Here is a 17,712-nt window from a genome sequence, read left to right as displayed (position 1 = left end):
TTGCAGTATGGATCCCCTCCACAAGAATTGTATTAAGTTATAGCTGCCCAACTGTCACTTCGGTATTCACAGGGGAAGCAATTGCTATACTTGAAGCTATTTTATTTATTAAGTCCCATGGCCTAAACAATTCTATTATATTATCAGACTCCAAAAGCTGCCTTCAATCCATCCTCTCAAATCCATTTCGCTCAAAAAGTAGGTTTCCAATTATACTTAAGATAAGAGAAAACTTGAAAGAGTGCTATGATCTCAACATCAACATAGTTCTAGCATGGATACCAGGCCATGCAGGTATAATCGGCAATGAAAATGCTGATGCTTGTGCCAGGTCAGCTGTTCATACACCTTTGTTTTCACTCCTTTTGTAAATACTTTATGTAAATATATTAAACAGAATAATATTAAGTTATAACTAACACAATAAATGTTTTATATAAGTAATATTATCAGTGCTTGTCCATTATAATCTAACAGCATGTATATTTGTTTCAGGTATAATAAGAAAATAAATCTGTTTTGATTCTGGGCACCGGTCATTACTATAATCACTTATAAATTCGTTTACACCGATCAAATGACACACTCTAAGCTTGTTGGTCTACTGAAACGTGACATTGGCGAGTTGTGGTGCCCCTTCCACAGAAGCCACTAGAAAGAATAGAATAGAATAATTATAGAAAAAATCGAAAGTCGATTTTCAACGGTAAAATATCGATACACTGAATCGATTCAGTACGACATATCGATTTAATGAATCGATTTAGTTGGTCCGAGGAATCGATTCTTCGATTAATCGATTTGAGATCGCCATCCCTATTACACTTACAATTTACTGTGCGTTCTTAAAGTAATGAATTATAAAATTTTACATATGGATTATGGAACATACGTGTGTCGTGAACGGTGAAGTCTTCACTCTTCAAACTTTTACTACTATTGATAAAATGCAGAAATCGTTAATTTTCTGAATGCTTAATAGTTATTTACGTATTTTAAAACCTGTTTATTTATGTACAAAAATCATCACAAATCAAATATTTTGCGTATGTTCGCCTGAGGAAAGGCAATGCTTGAAAAATGAAGTCATTTAAATTAATAGTTCACCAATCTAGTTTCAGCAGTAAGTATTTAGATCGATACTTCTATATATTAACATGATCATTTACTTTAGATCTATATATTATACTTCATCATGGTATGGCCAACAACTCTTCCATGTTAAATCACTTCTAAATAACTTGCTCTATGCTGTTGCTATAAAAATATTAATTAGCTTAGTTGTTTATCAGAAGTACTATCTGTTCTAGGATTTACTTGACAATTATTGTATAATTAAAGATTTCTTTGCATTAAACTTTTTTTAGCTGAAGATTTAATCATCAATTTAAAAGACTATCCAGGCTTAAAGGAAAAAGATATAGTTGAAATATATCATCCAGAAAATGACTATCCTTGTTTGCTACTACAAGTTAATAAACTGGATGCACCAGGAAAAGGTAGAGGTGAGTTACAGTATCATACAAACAATCACACCTTTTTTATTTGGAAGAGGAGAACAAATGGGTGTACATGTCATATGATGTTAAGTGATGACCATCACCTAGTTTCTCTTGTAATATCAGAGGAATCACAGGAGTGTTGCCAGCCTTTAAATACACACTTTTTTTGGAGTCACCATGTTGTATAGTCCTGGAATTGCCGCACAAGGAAGCTTATTCCATACCTGTCTCTCTACAATACCCCTCATACTCAGTAATTATGGACCTCCATATGCCTGGGTTTTTATACAAACTCTCTTGTTCTATACTTATCTTGATCTAGCTCCTTTTTAAGTAAGCTCTGATCTAATACACTTATTTGATTTTTTCTGAACATTTCTCTCTTTCATCTTGAAGTCTTTGATTATGATTAGAACAGTAACAAGTTTGTTTCATGGCTGGCATGGTGTTCCACATTAATAAGCTATAATATGCTGGGATATGCTACTTCTCATGATTTTTATTATGACCTCTTCAATCTTTCTCCCAGACTAGGTGTAAGACCTTTGTTTATTGTGCTTCATATATTGTATAAAATACTATATAAAACCCAACCATAAGTTTACCTGTAACATAATAAAATTTTGTGCACTCCACAGAAAAGTTAGAAGTTAATATTAAATCTTGTCTTTTATTGAACATAATGAAATCAATTGTGGTAGTATTTTTATGTTTTCTTTAAACTAAATTAATTTGTAAAATAAAGCCAATTTAGATAATTTTCATCACTATAGACCCAGTGTTGAAGTCTACACAGATGATTTTGTGGCCATAAGCTAGTAGTAAAAACACTGGTGACACTATTTCGATTCATCTCATGTTGTCAGAGAGTTGTAATTACTAAACATCAGATGACATTGTACACTTGCTTGTCCTCCTTTCATAAAAAATTAAATTATTTAACCTCTGATTTGCTAAATGATCTTATGAGATTGGTGACTTGAAGACTGTGGTGAATCTGACACATTCCATAGTTTAATACCAGTTGTTTTAATAATATAAACTTATTATTTATTTTAGATACTATTAGTGTTGAACAAAGTATAGCAACAACATTTCAGTTACGGACATTTGCTGATGTATATGTGAATATAGTTAATGTTGCCGATGTCACTTTGGACTCTGTTGAGTTGACATTTAAAGATCAATATATGGGAAGATCTGAAATGTGGAGATTAAAAAATCATTTGGTGAGATTTTCTTATATCTTTTAAATATGCTTTTTTTTAAAATGGCTTATACTTTACACTTAAGTTTTTAATAATGTTAAAGTTATTCAATAAGGCAATTTTATTTTACCAGTGGGAGGCTCGTTTGCACAGGGTGCTGGCTAGATTATGGGTAACAGCACCTATTTCTGCCGTGTAGCAGTAATGTGTTTCGGTACCGATACCTAGTCAAAATACTGGGCAAACAAGACTTGACATTTTGCTTCAAGGAGGCGAACACTCAATTATTGCAGTGCCACTCAGAATTTTTGGATTTTTCAAGAATCCTGAATGGCACTGAATTGTAATGAGCAGGGTGTATAATAACCATCAGCTGAACGTCCTGCTCAATTCATCCCCTATTGTCATTAAAAAGAAATTATTTCAATGAACAATATCACATGACTTTTTTTATCACTTCAACTTTTTTCTAACTGTTATTTATTAAAGTCTAGAATGTTCTAGCTGTCTTGTAATAATGTCTCTTACTGAGATTTCGCACCAAGGATTTTTTTATTTAAATACAAGTTCTCATCATACTGAGTACACCAAAAATACAACTTCGTAGTTGAACCCCTGTCATAATGTGATTTATATACTTTTAGATTGGTTCCTGTGTATATTTAAACAAAAAAATTGAGTACTGTGGTGGTGTAATCCGGTGTCAAGTTTATGAGATGTGGTCTCAAGGAGACAGGGTAGCCTGTGGTGTTATTGGAGAAGATACAAAGATTGTATTCCGGTCATCCACCTCCATGGTCTATTTATTTATTCAAATGTCTTCGGAAATGTGGGATTTCGATATTCATGGCGACCTTTACTTTGAAAAAGCTGTCAATGGATTTCTAGCAGATCTTTTTGCTAAATGGAAGGTAATGATTTTTTGTTATTGTATGAAGTTGAACTACAATTAGGTATACCAATCACTAGGTACTGTTAATATTAGTATAAATATATAAGTGATATTATGTGTTGATCAAATCAAAATTACTTTATATGTATAAGTCACGGAAATGACACTTATGAATGTCCAACATATTCTTATCTTTTTACATTTACCACCATTTCGGAAAAGTTTGAGCTTTAATGAGAAGAAGTGGCAAAAAATTCAATGCCCTCTCGATTTTCTTTTAAATAAACATTTACACCTTCACCATTTTACAAATAATTTATAATATAATTTAATGCTGTAACAAAAAAACTTTAACATCAAATACTCAATACCTTACACAAGTAAGTTCAAAAATGATATTTGTAAATTACTAAGTGAAAACACAAGATTTATTGAGTGCAGTAGATGCATCAATCCACACACACCGTAAATAAATAAGGGTATTTTGTGATCATCTATAGATATAAAAATGAATTGCTGTTCGTTAGTCTCGCTAAAACTCTAGAACGGCTGGACCAATTTGGCTAATTTTCATCTTGAATTATTTGTGGAAGTCCAGGGAAGGTTTAAAAGGTGAATAAATATGAAAGAGTTTGGAATTAAATAAAAACAACAATTTTGTTTTTCCTTTGATGTGTCCCCCGTTGTCCGATATTAGTTTTGTATGGACATATTTGTATATACATTTTCTATGAGAGAATTTATTGACACACAGTTTGATAGTTCTGCTGTGAAACAATTTCATTACATCAACAGGTAGTATATTTTACGAAATAATTCTTGATGTTATGATAAATGACAATTGACAAATTAATAAAAACATTATTTTATTTATTATATACAGAACAACCTCTGTCGGGTCTACTAGTTTTAATTAAAAAATAAAAATATTCATTATTTTTTAATTAATCTTATAGAAAAATGGAAGCAATCATGAGGTGACCATAGTTTTGTTTTCAAGAACATTCTATAAAGCAAAATCACTTGAAGAGTTTCCTCAACATATGAAAGAATGTTTGCAAAAAGATTACCGAGGAAGATTTTATGAAGACTTTTACAGGTGTTCTTTGTGTATTTATAATATATTTTAAGAATTAAGATTAATAATCTGTAGAGAAGTATTAAGTAATTTTTTTTTTCTAAAAATAACATAATACATGATGTATGTAGATCTATTCAGACATTCTTGATTGGGCTTTGAATTGGAGGAGACCTTTGCCAACAGGCACTTTTAAGTCAGGGAGATTATAAATGTTGTATGTTCCATTCGGAACCTTTGGTTAATATAGTTAATCTTATAAATATTCAAGCTTGTATAACAAAATTCATCTTTTTTTTGTTCGTAATGTTGTCAGTTCGATAAAAAGTTCGATTTTAAAGAGTTTCCAATGAGTGTTCCAAATGCAAATCAGTTTAATCTCTGAAGAATCTGTACAATATTATGTATCTTTGTGTGTTGCTAGGAAATAAACTCACTTTGACATTGAATGATACAATTGGACACACAGTAGATTTATTATATTATATCAGAACAACGTCTGTCGGGTCAGCTAGTATTTAATAAATATTAATATATTTTCAGAGTGGCTGTTCAGAATGAGAGGTATGAAGATTGGTCTAATGTGCTATTACAATTAAGGAGACTCTTTACGGATTACCAGAAAATAGTACTGCAATACCATGAGAGGCCTAATATAGAAATACCCACAGCTATAAATTCAACCGCAGCAAAGGGAAATTTCCTAGAAGTTCTCAATATGAGTTTAAATGGTATGTTGTTTGATAATATAAGGAATATGCTGAGACCATTCAAATTCAAATATTTTCAATTCTTCTATCACTCATTGCAAGTCAGAATCAACCACCCATTTGAATAGTAGCTCAGCGGTTTTTTTATATGACAAAATTGCATTACATCTATTATTTATTTCATGGGACAGCCTGGTGTCGAACACCCCATTGCTCAGGTGAGATATTATCATGTACTTAATATAATAATTTTTGTTTTCGTTACATACAACCACATAAACATGTATTAACAATTCTTTTGTAATCCAATATTGTTCCACATTTATTTTGTACGTTTTCTGGAATACTGTTATAGAAGCGAATACTTTTATATGAAAAACTTACTAAATGGAACCTATTCGAATGGTGGGCATAACAAGATTATATTTGTACCAATTACATTGACGTACATACTGTAAACAACTAGACCAGTGGAAGGCTCCTTTGCACAGGATGCCGGCTAGATTATGGCTACCACAACGGCGCCTATTTCTGCCTTGAAGCACTGTGTAAACATTACTGTTTCGGTCTGAAGGTCGCTAGTGAAATTACTAGGCAAATGAGACTTCCTACGTCTCAAGGTGACGAGCGCAATTATAGTGCCACTCAGAATTTTTGAATTTTTCAAGAATCCTGAGCAGCACTGTATTGTAATGGGTACGGCGTATCAATAACCATTAGCTGAACATCCTGCTCTTATCGTCCTTTATTTAAAAAAAAGACTCCCAATCGCCTAGTAAAAATTTGAGATTGGGTTAAAATGGTAAACTTAAAGCATTGTTTAAATTTATCGACTTCAATAATAATTAGGTCACAGCACTATCGCATTCCTGAACACTGAATTCAACTTCGGCGTTATCTGTAAGTAATTCTTTATTCCGAGTCCATCAGTTTTAAAAGATACCAATTTTTATTCATCACCATGCACTAGAAATGGTGAAAAATGTTTTAGTGTGTTAAAGAAAGGCAGAACCTAAATTTGAGATTTAATCATTGGGTTAAAATGGTGAACTTAAAGCATTGTTTAAATTTATCGACTTCAATAATAATTAGGTCAAAGCACTATCGCATTCCTGAACACTGAATTCAACCTGCTATCTGTAAGTAATTCTTTCTTCGGTCACTGTGCGAGTTGTGAGGAAGATTTGTCCTTCTCATATTGGAGCCTTCAGCCCTGAGGAGGTGTTATATATATTGTGTATTTATATTTATAAAATTTACATTTATTGTTTTGACTTACGTGTGTAAGCAATTCTGTATATGACGTTTGAGTATTTTCGTTACATCACTTTACATAATATATTCGTAATTGAAAAAATCATTAATTTAAAAGAGTGGCATGAGCTATTTGTCACTTCTTCTCATTAACGCTCAACCTTATCCGAAGTGGTTGTAAATGTCCAAAGAAAAGAAAACTTTTGACATGCATTAGTGTCATTTCCTTGACCTACACGAATAAAGTGATTTTAATTTGATTTAATTAAATTGTTTTAGTTTTTGAAAAACATTATCTCGATCGATGCTTCGATCGCACCGGGCAACTCAGCGTTGTAATCACACCTGGAGTAGGAGTCTTCGAGGTAGACAGAGAACTTACTAATGTGACGAAACAACGTATCATAGACAACGGAGTTGGGAGTGATTTAGTATGTGTCGGTGAACAACCCTTACATGCTGTGCCGCTATTGAAGTTCCACAACAAAGACAGTAATTTGAACTCTATAGATGATTACTCTATGCCCCATTGGATCAATCTATCCTTCTACTCGACCAACAAAAAGGTGGCCTACTCCAATTTTATACCGCGAATAAAGTTGCCACCTCGGAAAAGTCAAGAGCCATTGCGGAAGATGTATGAAGATGAAACCAAGGGGAAATTGTTGAAGGAGGAGGAATATAATATGCATAATTCCATTTTCGATTATGATGCTTATGATGCTCAAGTGTTCCAACTGCCGCCAGCGCATAGCACTTGGTAAGGCTTTATATTGAAAAGTATTTTTTTTTGTAAATCATGATTTCAACGACGATCGGTCTTATGCTGCCCTCATCCAACGTATTCCGGCGATCTCGACCAGATAGTGGGTCCATCTTTTGGGGGGCCTACCAACACTGCGTCTTCCGGTACGTGGTCGCCATTCGACGACTTTACTGCCCCGACGGCTATCTGTCCGTCGAACTATATGCCCTGCCCACTGCCACTTCAGTTTCGCAATAATTTGGACGATGTGGGTAATTTTGGTTCCCCTACGGATCTCCTTATTTCTGATTCGATCTCGCAGGGAAACTCCAATCATACTGCATAGCCCTCTCCATTGCCCTCTGAGCGACCATGAGCTTTCTCATAAGGCCCATAGTAAGCGACCACGTCCGTAAGTCTTCACTGGCAACACACACTCGTTGAAAACCTTCGTCTTCAGACACTGTGGTATTTGCATTACCTTTCGGCTATATTATCTCAATAGCTGTTGCTCGCGACATCGTTTGTATGGACGATATAAGCGGCATAAATACTATGTCAACATCTAGCGTGATCATATGAAGCATTTATATTGTCTCGACCTTTTGTTATTAATTATTTGTTATGTTTGCATTTTACCCAACATACAGACGGTTAAAATTTCTATAAATTACTTTTTTGGCATCGATATTGTTTGTAGATTCGATAATGTACAATTTTACTTTGCTACTATCTTATTAAAATATAGATTATAAATAATGATTGACATATGTTTCATAAGTCAATCTCTAACTTGATGAAATCGCTACCAATCATGTCCTCTCTCTTTTGATGGATAGGGTAGATTACACAAACATTCAATAACATACACATTCACGCCTTGTCGGGGTAGGCAAAGACAACGCCACTTGTTTCTATTATTACAAACCTCACGCGCTTCCTCTACATTAATTACTCTTTTCATACATACTTACCGGTTGCGAGTGTTTCGGACCTTTCTTTTTCTCAAAACGTCCTCAATTTGTTCGACGAATGTTATACGAGGTCTCCCGCTACCGACTTGACCACACACACACTGAAATATTGCAGTCACATGCTACGGTTCCGGGTGCTTTGGGCCTTCCCTTTTTTCAATGTCTCCAGTTTGGTCGAGGTCTCTCGCACACATGCAATAAACAATGTAATACAATATGTTTAAATGTTTTAGTGTCCAAAGAGTGAGTAGAACAAAGAAAACCTCGATGGCTGGGTTAGAAAGCCTGACCAGAAAGAGTCCACCGACAACTATCATTCATCAGAGGAAGATGTCGGATCCAGATATTCATCACAGTCTTGGAGATATATTTAGTAATTGTATGTCTTGATTATCATATCTAATATATAAAATAAGTCAACATCTATTTTTCATAGCACTAAATGATAAGGGTTACCTACGTCTAAAAATTTTTTTAACAATAATTTTTTTTTACGTTATTACTATTCAGCATTGAAAAATACATATAACTTAAAATTTTCGCCATTCTTACGATCTACAACTATTTTTGTATCGCGATTTTTATATTATTGTGTTCCATGCCCAGATCCGCAATAGGGTTGCAAGATGCCATTTGAATACAATAAATTTTATGTATCTACGATATATTTTGAAAAAATATTTAATTATTGATTTTTTTTATTACTTTATATTTCAATGCAACGTTTGCTGGATCAGCTAGTTATTTTTATAACATGAAGATTTTGTAATTTATTGCTCAGCGGTAGTGGTGTGTAAGTTATCAGAAGTCCACAGGAGCTCCCTTATAAAACTGATCATGCTATTTTTAATATTCCCAAAAAAATATCAAGTACTATTACTGAACATTTATGCGAATAAAATAATCACACAGATACCAAATCGTTGACACATTCAATGTTCAAATTTTAATTGTGTGCGTAAATACACACGAATGAAGTATTCACAATTCACAATGTTATTAAGAAATCGCTAGGCAAACTTGACTTAACGTTTCTGTTTCTTGCTACAATTTCATTATATAAAGTAGTATTTGATGCCGTTTTTGGATTTTTGAAAATTTAAATTTAAATTTTTTAAACTGCATATCACCAATCATAAACTTTTTTTTGTAATCATAAACCTATCATATGTTAAGCTGTAAAATTAATAAATAAAGAACAAAAATAGTGATTGAATATATATATTTTTTTTATGTAAATAAGGGATGAGACAAGCAGGACGTTCAGTAATGGTAATTGATGCGCCCTGCCCATTACAATGCAGTGCCGCACAGGATTCTTGAAAAACCCCAAAAATTCTGAGCGGCACTACAACTGCGCTCGTCACCTTGAGACATAAGATGTTAAGTCTCATTTGCCCAGTAATTTCAATAGCTACGGCGCCCTTCAGACTGAAACACAGTAATGCTTACACGTTACTGCTTCACGGCAGAAATAGACGCCGTAATAATATTTAGGTAATAGATTTTTAATGGTTTGTGAAAGAAAATTTTGTTAAATTATACAAATGCTTTCATCTAATATGCATTCTATAATTTATTTTAATATCAAAGTATTTATTTTGATATGAAAAAATATGACACTTTCCTACATAATACCATTAGAAATTTGAATTTGAAAATAATCATTATATTTTCAAATTTACTGACGATTTAAAAAATAAATACTAAGTTAATCTATAGTATAGGTTTCATGTTAGTAATCGACTATAAATATTTGCATCCAAAAAACCAACGCGCAAAAAAACCATCGAAGGATCTCTCTTCTCTTTCAATCGTATTAGGATAGCCGTACACATACACTCTTTCTATGTTCATTAGTATTCTTTTGCTATATGTTGACATGTTTTATTTGAATAATTTTTTTTTAACCTCAAATTTCAGATAAATATGGCTCCAATGACACCGGCAGTGATGCAACGGACTCCCCTATATCAATACACCGTCTCTCTCCTCGCAGCTCCGTGAACACCCACAAGCCTGTGATAAGAACAGGCCGGGCCCTAATTAACCCCTTCGATCCTTCACACGTCACTGTCAAACTGACAAGTAATAGACGACGGTGGACGCATATATTTCCAAAAGGTAAGTACAAGATAGAGATGAAAGTTATTTATCTGAAGTGAAAAAAACATATATGAGTTAGTAAACATAATAAACAGCCGAATTGAGAATTATCTCTTGTTTTTGAAGTCGGTTAAAAAGGGGATCGGTATAGGATGACGTTGTTGTTCGATTTTCAAATGTATAGAGCTGTTTACACCAAGGCTTAATGATGAAATGACTCGCACCTTTGCACCTATAAGATATAAAGTTATGTACTTTTATCTTTTTTTTTTCATCTTAAGATTCGGCCCGGCTACGGAAACGAGAAAATATCTCGAATTTTAATCTCAAACGTCAACGAGATTTTTTTATATGAGTAAATGTGTCGAGACGAGCAAAACGTACACTTGATGGTAAGTGATAAGTCCTGCCCATTACATTGCAGTGCCACTCAGGATTGTTGAAAAATCAAAATGCTTGAGTACCATCGTAATTGCCGCCACGTTGAGTCATAAGATGTTAAGTCTCAAGTAATTTCACAAGCTGCGGCGACTTTCAAACTGAAATACAAATAATGCTTGCCCACTATTTTGTGAAGGCAGAAAAGGGCACTGCTGTGGTATCCATCTAGTCGACATCCTATGCACAGAAACCTCCCAAGTGATGCCTGTGAAATTTTGCATATTCTAGTGAAGTTTTAATGTATTTTGTTTGTGATCCCATATTATCCCATGCAGGTCCCACTGGCGTTCTTATCCAACAGCATCACTACCAGGCCAGACCAGCTGGTGAGCCGGCTTCCACGAAGCACGACAGGTGTGACCACGAGAAGGAGAACGGCACGTCGCTGACCAACAACCATTCTGTGTACCAGGTCGATGGTAAATATGAGACAAATTAGTATTCCGTGCGGATACCCATTATCGGGTCCATCGTGTGAAACTCCGAACAGTATCCGAGAATTGTGTCTCTAGTGAAGACTTATACATGTCCGTTTCGATGAACATCACTTCTCACCTTCATTGCTTTTGGTGCTGTCTCTGTCTGGGTGGTGAAGTCTTTACTATGCAAGGGAGTTCAACCCATAGTTTAGGTATTCATTTAAATAAAACACTTTTAAACGCGTGTAATTGTAACGGTTTTACATTAGGTGTTTGCGTAAAAGTTACATTTTTATTTTAGTTAACCCGACGCACAGCGTCGTATTTGCACGATCTACGCGGCCAAAAATATATTTATGCGGAATTGCTATCTGAACAATGTAAATAAATAAAAAAACAATTTTTCACAATAAATATATATATATATATATATATTTAAGTGTATATACATTATATATTTACAAAAAAGCAAAATAATACAATTCCGTACAGAGTAAAACACAAGTTAGGCTCAAATGGTATATTGAAACCTTAACTTATGCTATATGGTAAAATGGTAAAATGTTGGTATGGTAATGAGCACGCGAATCGATCGGCGGCTTGTCGCGAACTGGTTACAATATTACTTAGGAAATAACGCGAGGCGACGTAAACGCTGACACGCGAAACGTGATGTACAGTCGACATGCTGTTGACCGTACATGCTGCCACCGCGAGAGAAGAAAGAGTGGTGGTGAAGATGGTACAAAAAAGAAATGGTTATGGTTAGCGAGTGACGTGAGACAAGGTGATAAACAAATTTGCATTATCTAATGGTAACCTTAATGTCTCTAGCCACAGTAATCACTAAAATTATGCCTATGCACTACAGGAGAAGTGGATTGGTCTTTCACTTCATCACTACACTTATCACTATTTTTACTAGCACTAGATTGCCCGTGGTTAACTACACTTACACACTGGTCACTAACACTATACACAAACGCTGCGTTCGTCAGACCCCGCGGCTCAGGGCGCGGCGGGTGCGACGCGGCTGGCCCTGCGCCAGCGGCTGCCGGCGCGGGCGGCGCGCTGGAGTCCTGGCGTCGGCTGCGGCGCGGGCACCACCGCCGCACGGCGTACGCGGCGGCCCCGGCCACCAGCACACCCGCCACCACGTATATCGCGACGTAGTGGTGAACGTCGTGATAAGATATACCACCCTTTAGACCACTCTCTGAATTCATTTGTTTTATTTTTGCGCCTATATCATCTAGCTCCTGATCGTAACCACCCATCACTGATGCTGGCTCCGAAATCAGCGACACGAACGTCTTATTCTGGTTAAAGATGTGGTTGATGGGGTGAATGTCTATCGCTGGTATATCCGTCTGTATGGTTAATGTATTGTTCTGAAGCCTCCGAGCATAAATGGTAATGTCTTGTCCTTTCAGAACACAATCTGGACCCAACCTAATAATGCCGCTATTATTAAGATGATTGGAAAACATTTGCTCTCCACAGATGATACGTACTGGATACGAGTCGCAGCAAAAGAAAAAGTATGTATTGACCTCGCTTAGCTGAGACCACCAATCTAGACATTTGGCAGTTTTGGTTCTGCACTGCTTCGTCTCCTGGTCTTTGGAGCACATGACGTCATCATGACTCATATGAGAAATTGGTTTTTCCAAAGGACAAAGTTGTGTCTCAGTATCTAAATGAAGACAATTATTTAATTCTAAGTGTGATATGGTCATAAATGAGTCTCTTCGTAAGTTGATCGCAATGTAATCCGAAACTGGAACTAGGGTGACCATGGTTTTGCCGTTCCGTCTTGGTACAGGATAAATTTTATATACTTGGTAATGGTCTCTACTCACTAATGGTATTCTAATTTCAAAAATAAAATAGTCATTTAGCATTTTCGCTCTGACCTTGAGTAAATGGTACATTTTGGTTAATTCTGTATGCGTGTTCTCTATTGGTAAACTTAAATCGTTGGACAATCTTCCGGAAATAATATTTAATTCTTCTAGAAGCTGGTCGGGTTTCAAAAGATGTATGTTGAACTTCCCAAAGTACACCTCCGAAACAGTATCTAAAAGAACATCCTGCACATTCTTCAAATTCGACTCCAAGCTGTTAGCTGCCATAGCGCATAATAAAAATTCATTATTGTTTTCCACGTCTTTCAATTGACTCTTGACATCATTGGTAGCGTTCTTTAACTGGTTAAGGTAATGAGTAAATATTTTATATTGTTTGTCAATTGAGCCTTGCATCCTCTTCAATACATTATATTCTGCTTCTATTACGGAAGTCTGGTTTTTCCATAGAGCAGCAAGATGGTTTTGGTTTTCCCTAATTAAATCGATGTCCTGAATATACTGCTTAGCGAATTGGTCATCGAGTACACCGAACAGCGCGTGTGCAACATTACCCACAGCGTTGATAAGGCCGCGCCTGCGCCGCGCGTGCCCGCGTGGGAACTGCTGCGTCGACAGAATGTTATTGTAATGCGATAACTCTGTATAACTGTGCTGTAATTGTATTAAAATAGATTCACAATGGTTTCTGACTGACGATTCCTTGCAAATATATTCCATATGATCAATATATTTGGATAACAATTTACTGCCTTGCCAATATGGTTTTAAATCGTAGTATACAACTAGTTTCCATTCGTCCTGAACTAGTCGCATGGTTGATATTTTATCTAAATATAAACCTTGACTGTCGTTGAAGTTTATAGCGTTGTATGCACACGTGGCTGGTGAAAATAAAAAGGTAAACAACATAAGTGCCATGGTAAATAAATTAACAATTCCTCTTCTAGCTCGTCGCTTTGGTTTTGGTAAATCGTCGTTCGACTGGTGTTTCGGCTGGTTATGGTCAGTGGTTTCATGAATTTGGTTACTGTCTTCGTCGTTGGAGTGGTTAATAGGTAAAAGAGATAGTTTGACTACTGGTCGCTTCATAATGCCATTTTTGGTTTTAACAGAGACTACTCGAACTAGCCCATCTTGCCCCGGATGTAGCTGCACGATTCGACCGAGAGCCCATTTACCCGGTGGCAGGTTAGCATCGTGTATAATTACAATGCCGCCAACATTTAAATTTGGTTGTGAACGTCGCCACTTGGACCTAGCGTTCAACTGTGTGAGGTACTCCGCTCTCCATCTCTTCCACACATCTTGGTAAATCTTCTGCACTAACTGCCATCTGGTTCGTAAGTCGTGTTCTGACTCAACAATGGTCAATGTTGGTCCACTGGACAGAAAATGAGAAGGGGTCAAACAATCTAAGTCTTCGACGTCTTCACTCAGCGGGCACAGAGGTCTGGAGTTAAGGCATCCTTCTAGCTGAGCTAGAAGAGTAGAGAACTCCTCGTAGGTGAGTTTTTGTTCTCCTATTACTCGCTTCAGGTGGTATTTCAAGCTCTTCACTGCAGCCTCCCAGAGACCGCCTGCGCTTGGCCAAGATGGTGCGTTGAAGTGCCATTCTATCGACATTTCAGCTATTTCTGCATAAAACTGGGCATTCAATATGGTTTTCAAGTTAACAATCTCCTCTTGCAAAACTCTATTTGCTTTTATAAAGTTCGTCCCGTTGTCACTGTAAATGTGACCGGGCGATCCTCTCCTGGCCGCAAGTCTTCTGAGGGCTGCCAAAAATGCTGAGGCGGTGAGATCAGAGACCAACTCCAAATGTACAGCCTTGGTCGCCATACACACGAAGACGGCGACATATCCTTTGGTACATCTCACTGATCTACCCTTCGCAGACTTGACGTCAACAAAACCAGTAAAATCAACCCCCAAATGGTAAAAGGGGCGGGTCCTGTTGATTCTTGCAGGTGGTAAGTCTCCCATCAACTGGTCGTGTTTCAGGGGGTCGTGCCTTCTACATAGCACACATCTCCGTAGCCTCTTCTTTACAGCATTGTTTCCTCCCAGGATCCAATATTCTTGACGCAGCCAAGCAAGGGTTAACCGGGGACCCCCATGAAAGGTCATCTTATGCGCGTGGTCAATAATCATGTCAGTAAGCAAATGGTTATGTGGTAAAATACACGGATGTTTCATACTATCTTCTATTTTGGCGTTGGTCAATCGCCCCCCAACCCTCAAGAGCCCCTGGTTATCAATAAATGGTTTCAATTTTAATAATTTACTCTTAGGGTTAGGTTGGTTATGGTTTTTAATATATTGTATATCTTCTAAAAATTCTACTTGTTGTATATGCCTTATAATTAAGTTTTTAGCTTTTCTTATTTCTAATATAGTTAAGTAGTTTGTTTTATTAGTATTAAATGACTTAGGTGTAAAACGTAACACCCACGCAAGCACTCTTGAAGCTCGCGTAAAATCGCTGTATCTGCTAATTATACTATCTATAACCTTGTTTTGATATTTAATTGTGTTTACATTTATATTTAATAATGGTTTTTTAAGCTCTTCGCAGGTTGTATATAATTTATTGGTTAATTTGGACTCTTCAAACGATCTTAGCCAGTGGGGACCTATCCACCACATGGAATGGTTAATCAGCTGTTCTGTGGTAATGCCTCTACTTGCGCAGTCAGCTGGGTTGTCCTTTGTTGACACATAATGCCAGCTACTCGATGGTATAATGTCAATGACCTGCTTCACCCTCTTCGCGACGAATGGTTTCCATTTACATGGGTCGCCGTTGAGCCAGCCTAACACAGCTGTCGAATCAGACCAACCGTAGATTTTGATGTTGTAATCTGATAGGCATTTACAGGTGATCTTCATGACCTTGGTAAGTAGAACCGCTGCACATAACTCTAATCTAGGTAACGATACATTTTTCTTTACAGGTACGAGACGAGACTTCGAAGCTACTAATACTACAGAAGACTGGTTGCTGGTAATATTGTTGACTCTGCAGTATACAACACAAGCGTAGGCATTTTGTGATGAATCACAAAACCCATGTAATTCAATGGTGTCGTTCTTAGAAGACTGCAACCACCTTGGTATGGTAATATGGCTAATTTTCGTGATGTCAGCCTCTATGGTTTTCCATTTTGTGTTGATGTCAGCTGGTAATTCGTCGTCCCACAGAAGATTTAAGAGCCATACTTCCTGGAAGAGTAGTTTCAACTTGGTGGTAACTGGTGAAAGCCATCCAAGCGGATCAAATATCTTCGATATATTCGAGAGTAAACTTCTTTTGGTGAGTTTACTGACTGGTTCGGAATTCAATTGAAAAGTGAAATAATCTTCGTCGGGATGCCACTTAAGTCCTAATGCCTTGGTTGATTCCTGGTATTTAAAAACATATGCTTGGTCTTCGCATGGTAACTGGTTATCTGGTAGTACATCTGGTTGATTTGACGACCACTTCCTTAGATTGAATCCACCTAACTTAAGGAGATTTATGAGGTCGGAAATCAGCCTCCTTGCAGACTGGAGGTCATGATGTCCATGGAGGAGGTCATCCATGTAGAGCCTGGTAGCCAGAACTTCTGCTGCTTCTGGGTAACGGTGACCTTCATCCTTAGCCAGACGTTTCAATGTCATCATGGCTAGGAATGGTGCGGCCTTGGTGCCGTATGTGACAGTGGTAAGTTGGTATTCTTCTAATGGTTGCTTTTCAGAGTCCCTCCACACGATCTTCTGGAGCGGCTGGTCATCATCATGGACATCTATAAATCTGAACATCTTCTCTATATCGGCTGTGAAGGCTATTTGGTACTGCCTCCACTTTAATATGAGAGTAAACAAATCCTCTTGTAAATTTGGTCCAGAGTACATAAGGTCATTCAACGAAAGTCCAGTCGAAGTTTTCGCTGAGGCATTAAAAACAACTCGCGTGGCAGTCGTCGTGGAATCCGTTCTGATTACACAATGGTGAGGTAAATAGCACTGAAGTATCGGATTACTATTACATTTCTTCATATGGTTTAAATTAATATATTCATGGATAAATTGTTTGTAGTTCTGTTCGATAATTTTATTTTTACAAAATCTGCGTTCTAATTGCCGAAATTGGGCTACGGCTTTGGTTTTAGACTCACCCAATTTTTCGGTAATCTCTGGTTTTAATGGTAACCGTACAACATAACGTCCGTCTGGTTTGCGCGTAGTATGCTGTTGATAATGATGAAGGCAATGGTTATCTTCATCCGTAATATTTACAGAGTTGTCTGAGATATCTTCAATCTCCCAGAACCGCTGTATATCCTGCAAGTCGACCATGACGACGTTGCAATATGTTTGGTTTGGTTTTATGGTACCACTAAGAATCCAACCGAGCTTGGTATTTTGCGCGATTGGTAGTGATGTGCCATTACGAATTAAACCTGGTAAAATAATTAATTCGTAAACTTCAACGCTTAAAATTAAATCTATTGGTCTACTTTTATAAAACTC

The 17,712-nt window shown here is 36.6% G+C and overlaps 2 protein-coding genes across 8 annotated transcripts in view; one reads left to right on the top strand and one right to left on the bottom strand.

Moving 5' to 3' along the window:
- LOC126966522 (RNA-binding protein Musashi homolog Rbp6) overlaps nt 1-17,712 on the bottom strand; it is a 934,160-nt gene that overhangs the window by 854,208 nt on the left and 62,240 nt on the right. The gene's annotated exons all lie outside the window — the stretch shown is intronic.
- LOC126966472 (GATOR complex protein Iml1) overlaps nt 830-17,712 on the top strand; it is a 68,528-nt gene continuing 51,645 nt past the window's right edge. For 5 of the 7 annotated variants that reach the window (XM_050810538.1, XM_050810536.1, XM_050810535.1 and 2 more), the window contains exons 1-10: nt 830-1,123; nt 1,368-1,505; nt 2,562-2,731; nt 3,355-3,621; nt 4,559-4,701; nt 5,224-5,411; nt 6,924-7,404; nt 8,597-8,742; nt 10,287-10,487; nt 11,186-11,329. In XM_050810538.1, coding sequence (XP_050666495.1) covers nt 1,081-1,123; nt 1,368-1,505; nt 2,562-2,731; nt 3,355-3,621; nt 4,559-4,701; nt 5,224-5,411; nt 6,924-7,404; nt 8,597-8,742; nt 10,287-10,487; nt 11,186-11,329 — 1,921 coding nt within the window. In that variant the 5' untranslated portion in view covers nt 830-1,080. The remainder of the gene's footprint in view (nt 1,124-1,367; nt 1,506-2,561; nt 2,732-3,354; nt 3,622-4,558; nt 4,702-5,223; nt 5,412-6,923; nt 7,405-8,596; nt 8,743-10,286; nt 10,488-11,185; nt 11,330-17,712) is intronic. The other 2 variants (XM_050810534.1, XM_050810537.1) reach the window with 1 other exon arrangement.

The sequence above is a fragment of the Leptidea sinapis genome, chromosome 10 (genome assembly GCF_905404315.1).
Source record: "Leptidea sinapis chromosome 10, ilLepSina1.1, whole genome shotgun sequence".
NCBI lineage: Eukaryota > Metazoa > Arthropoda > Insecta > Lepidoptera > Pieridae > Leptidea > Leptidea sinapis.
This window is presented reverse-complemented; position numbering and strand designations above follow the sequence as displayed.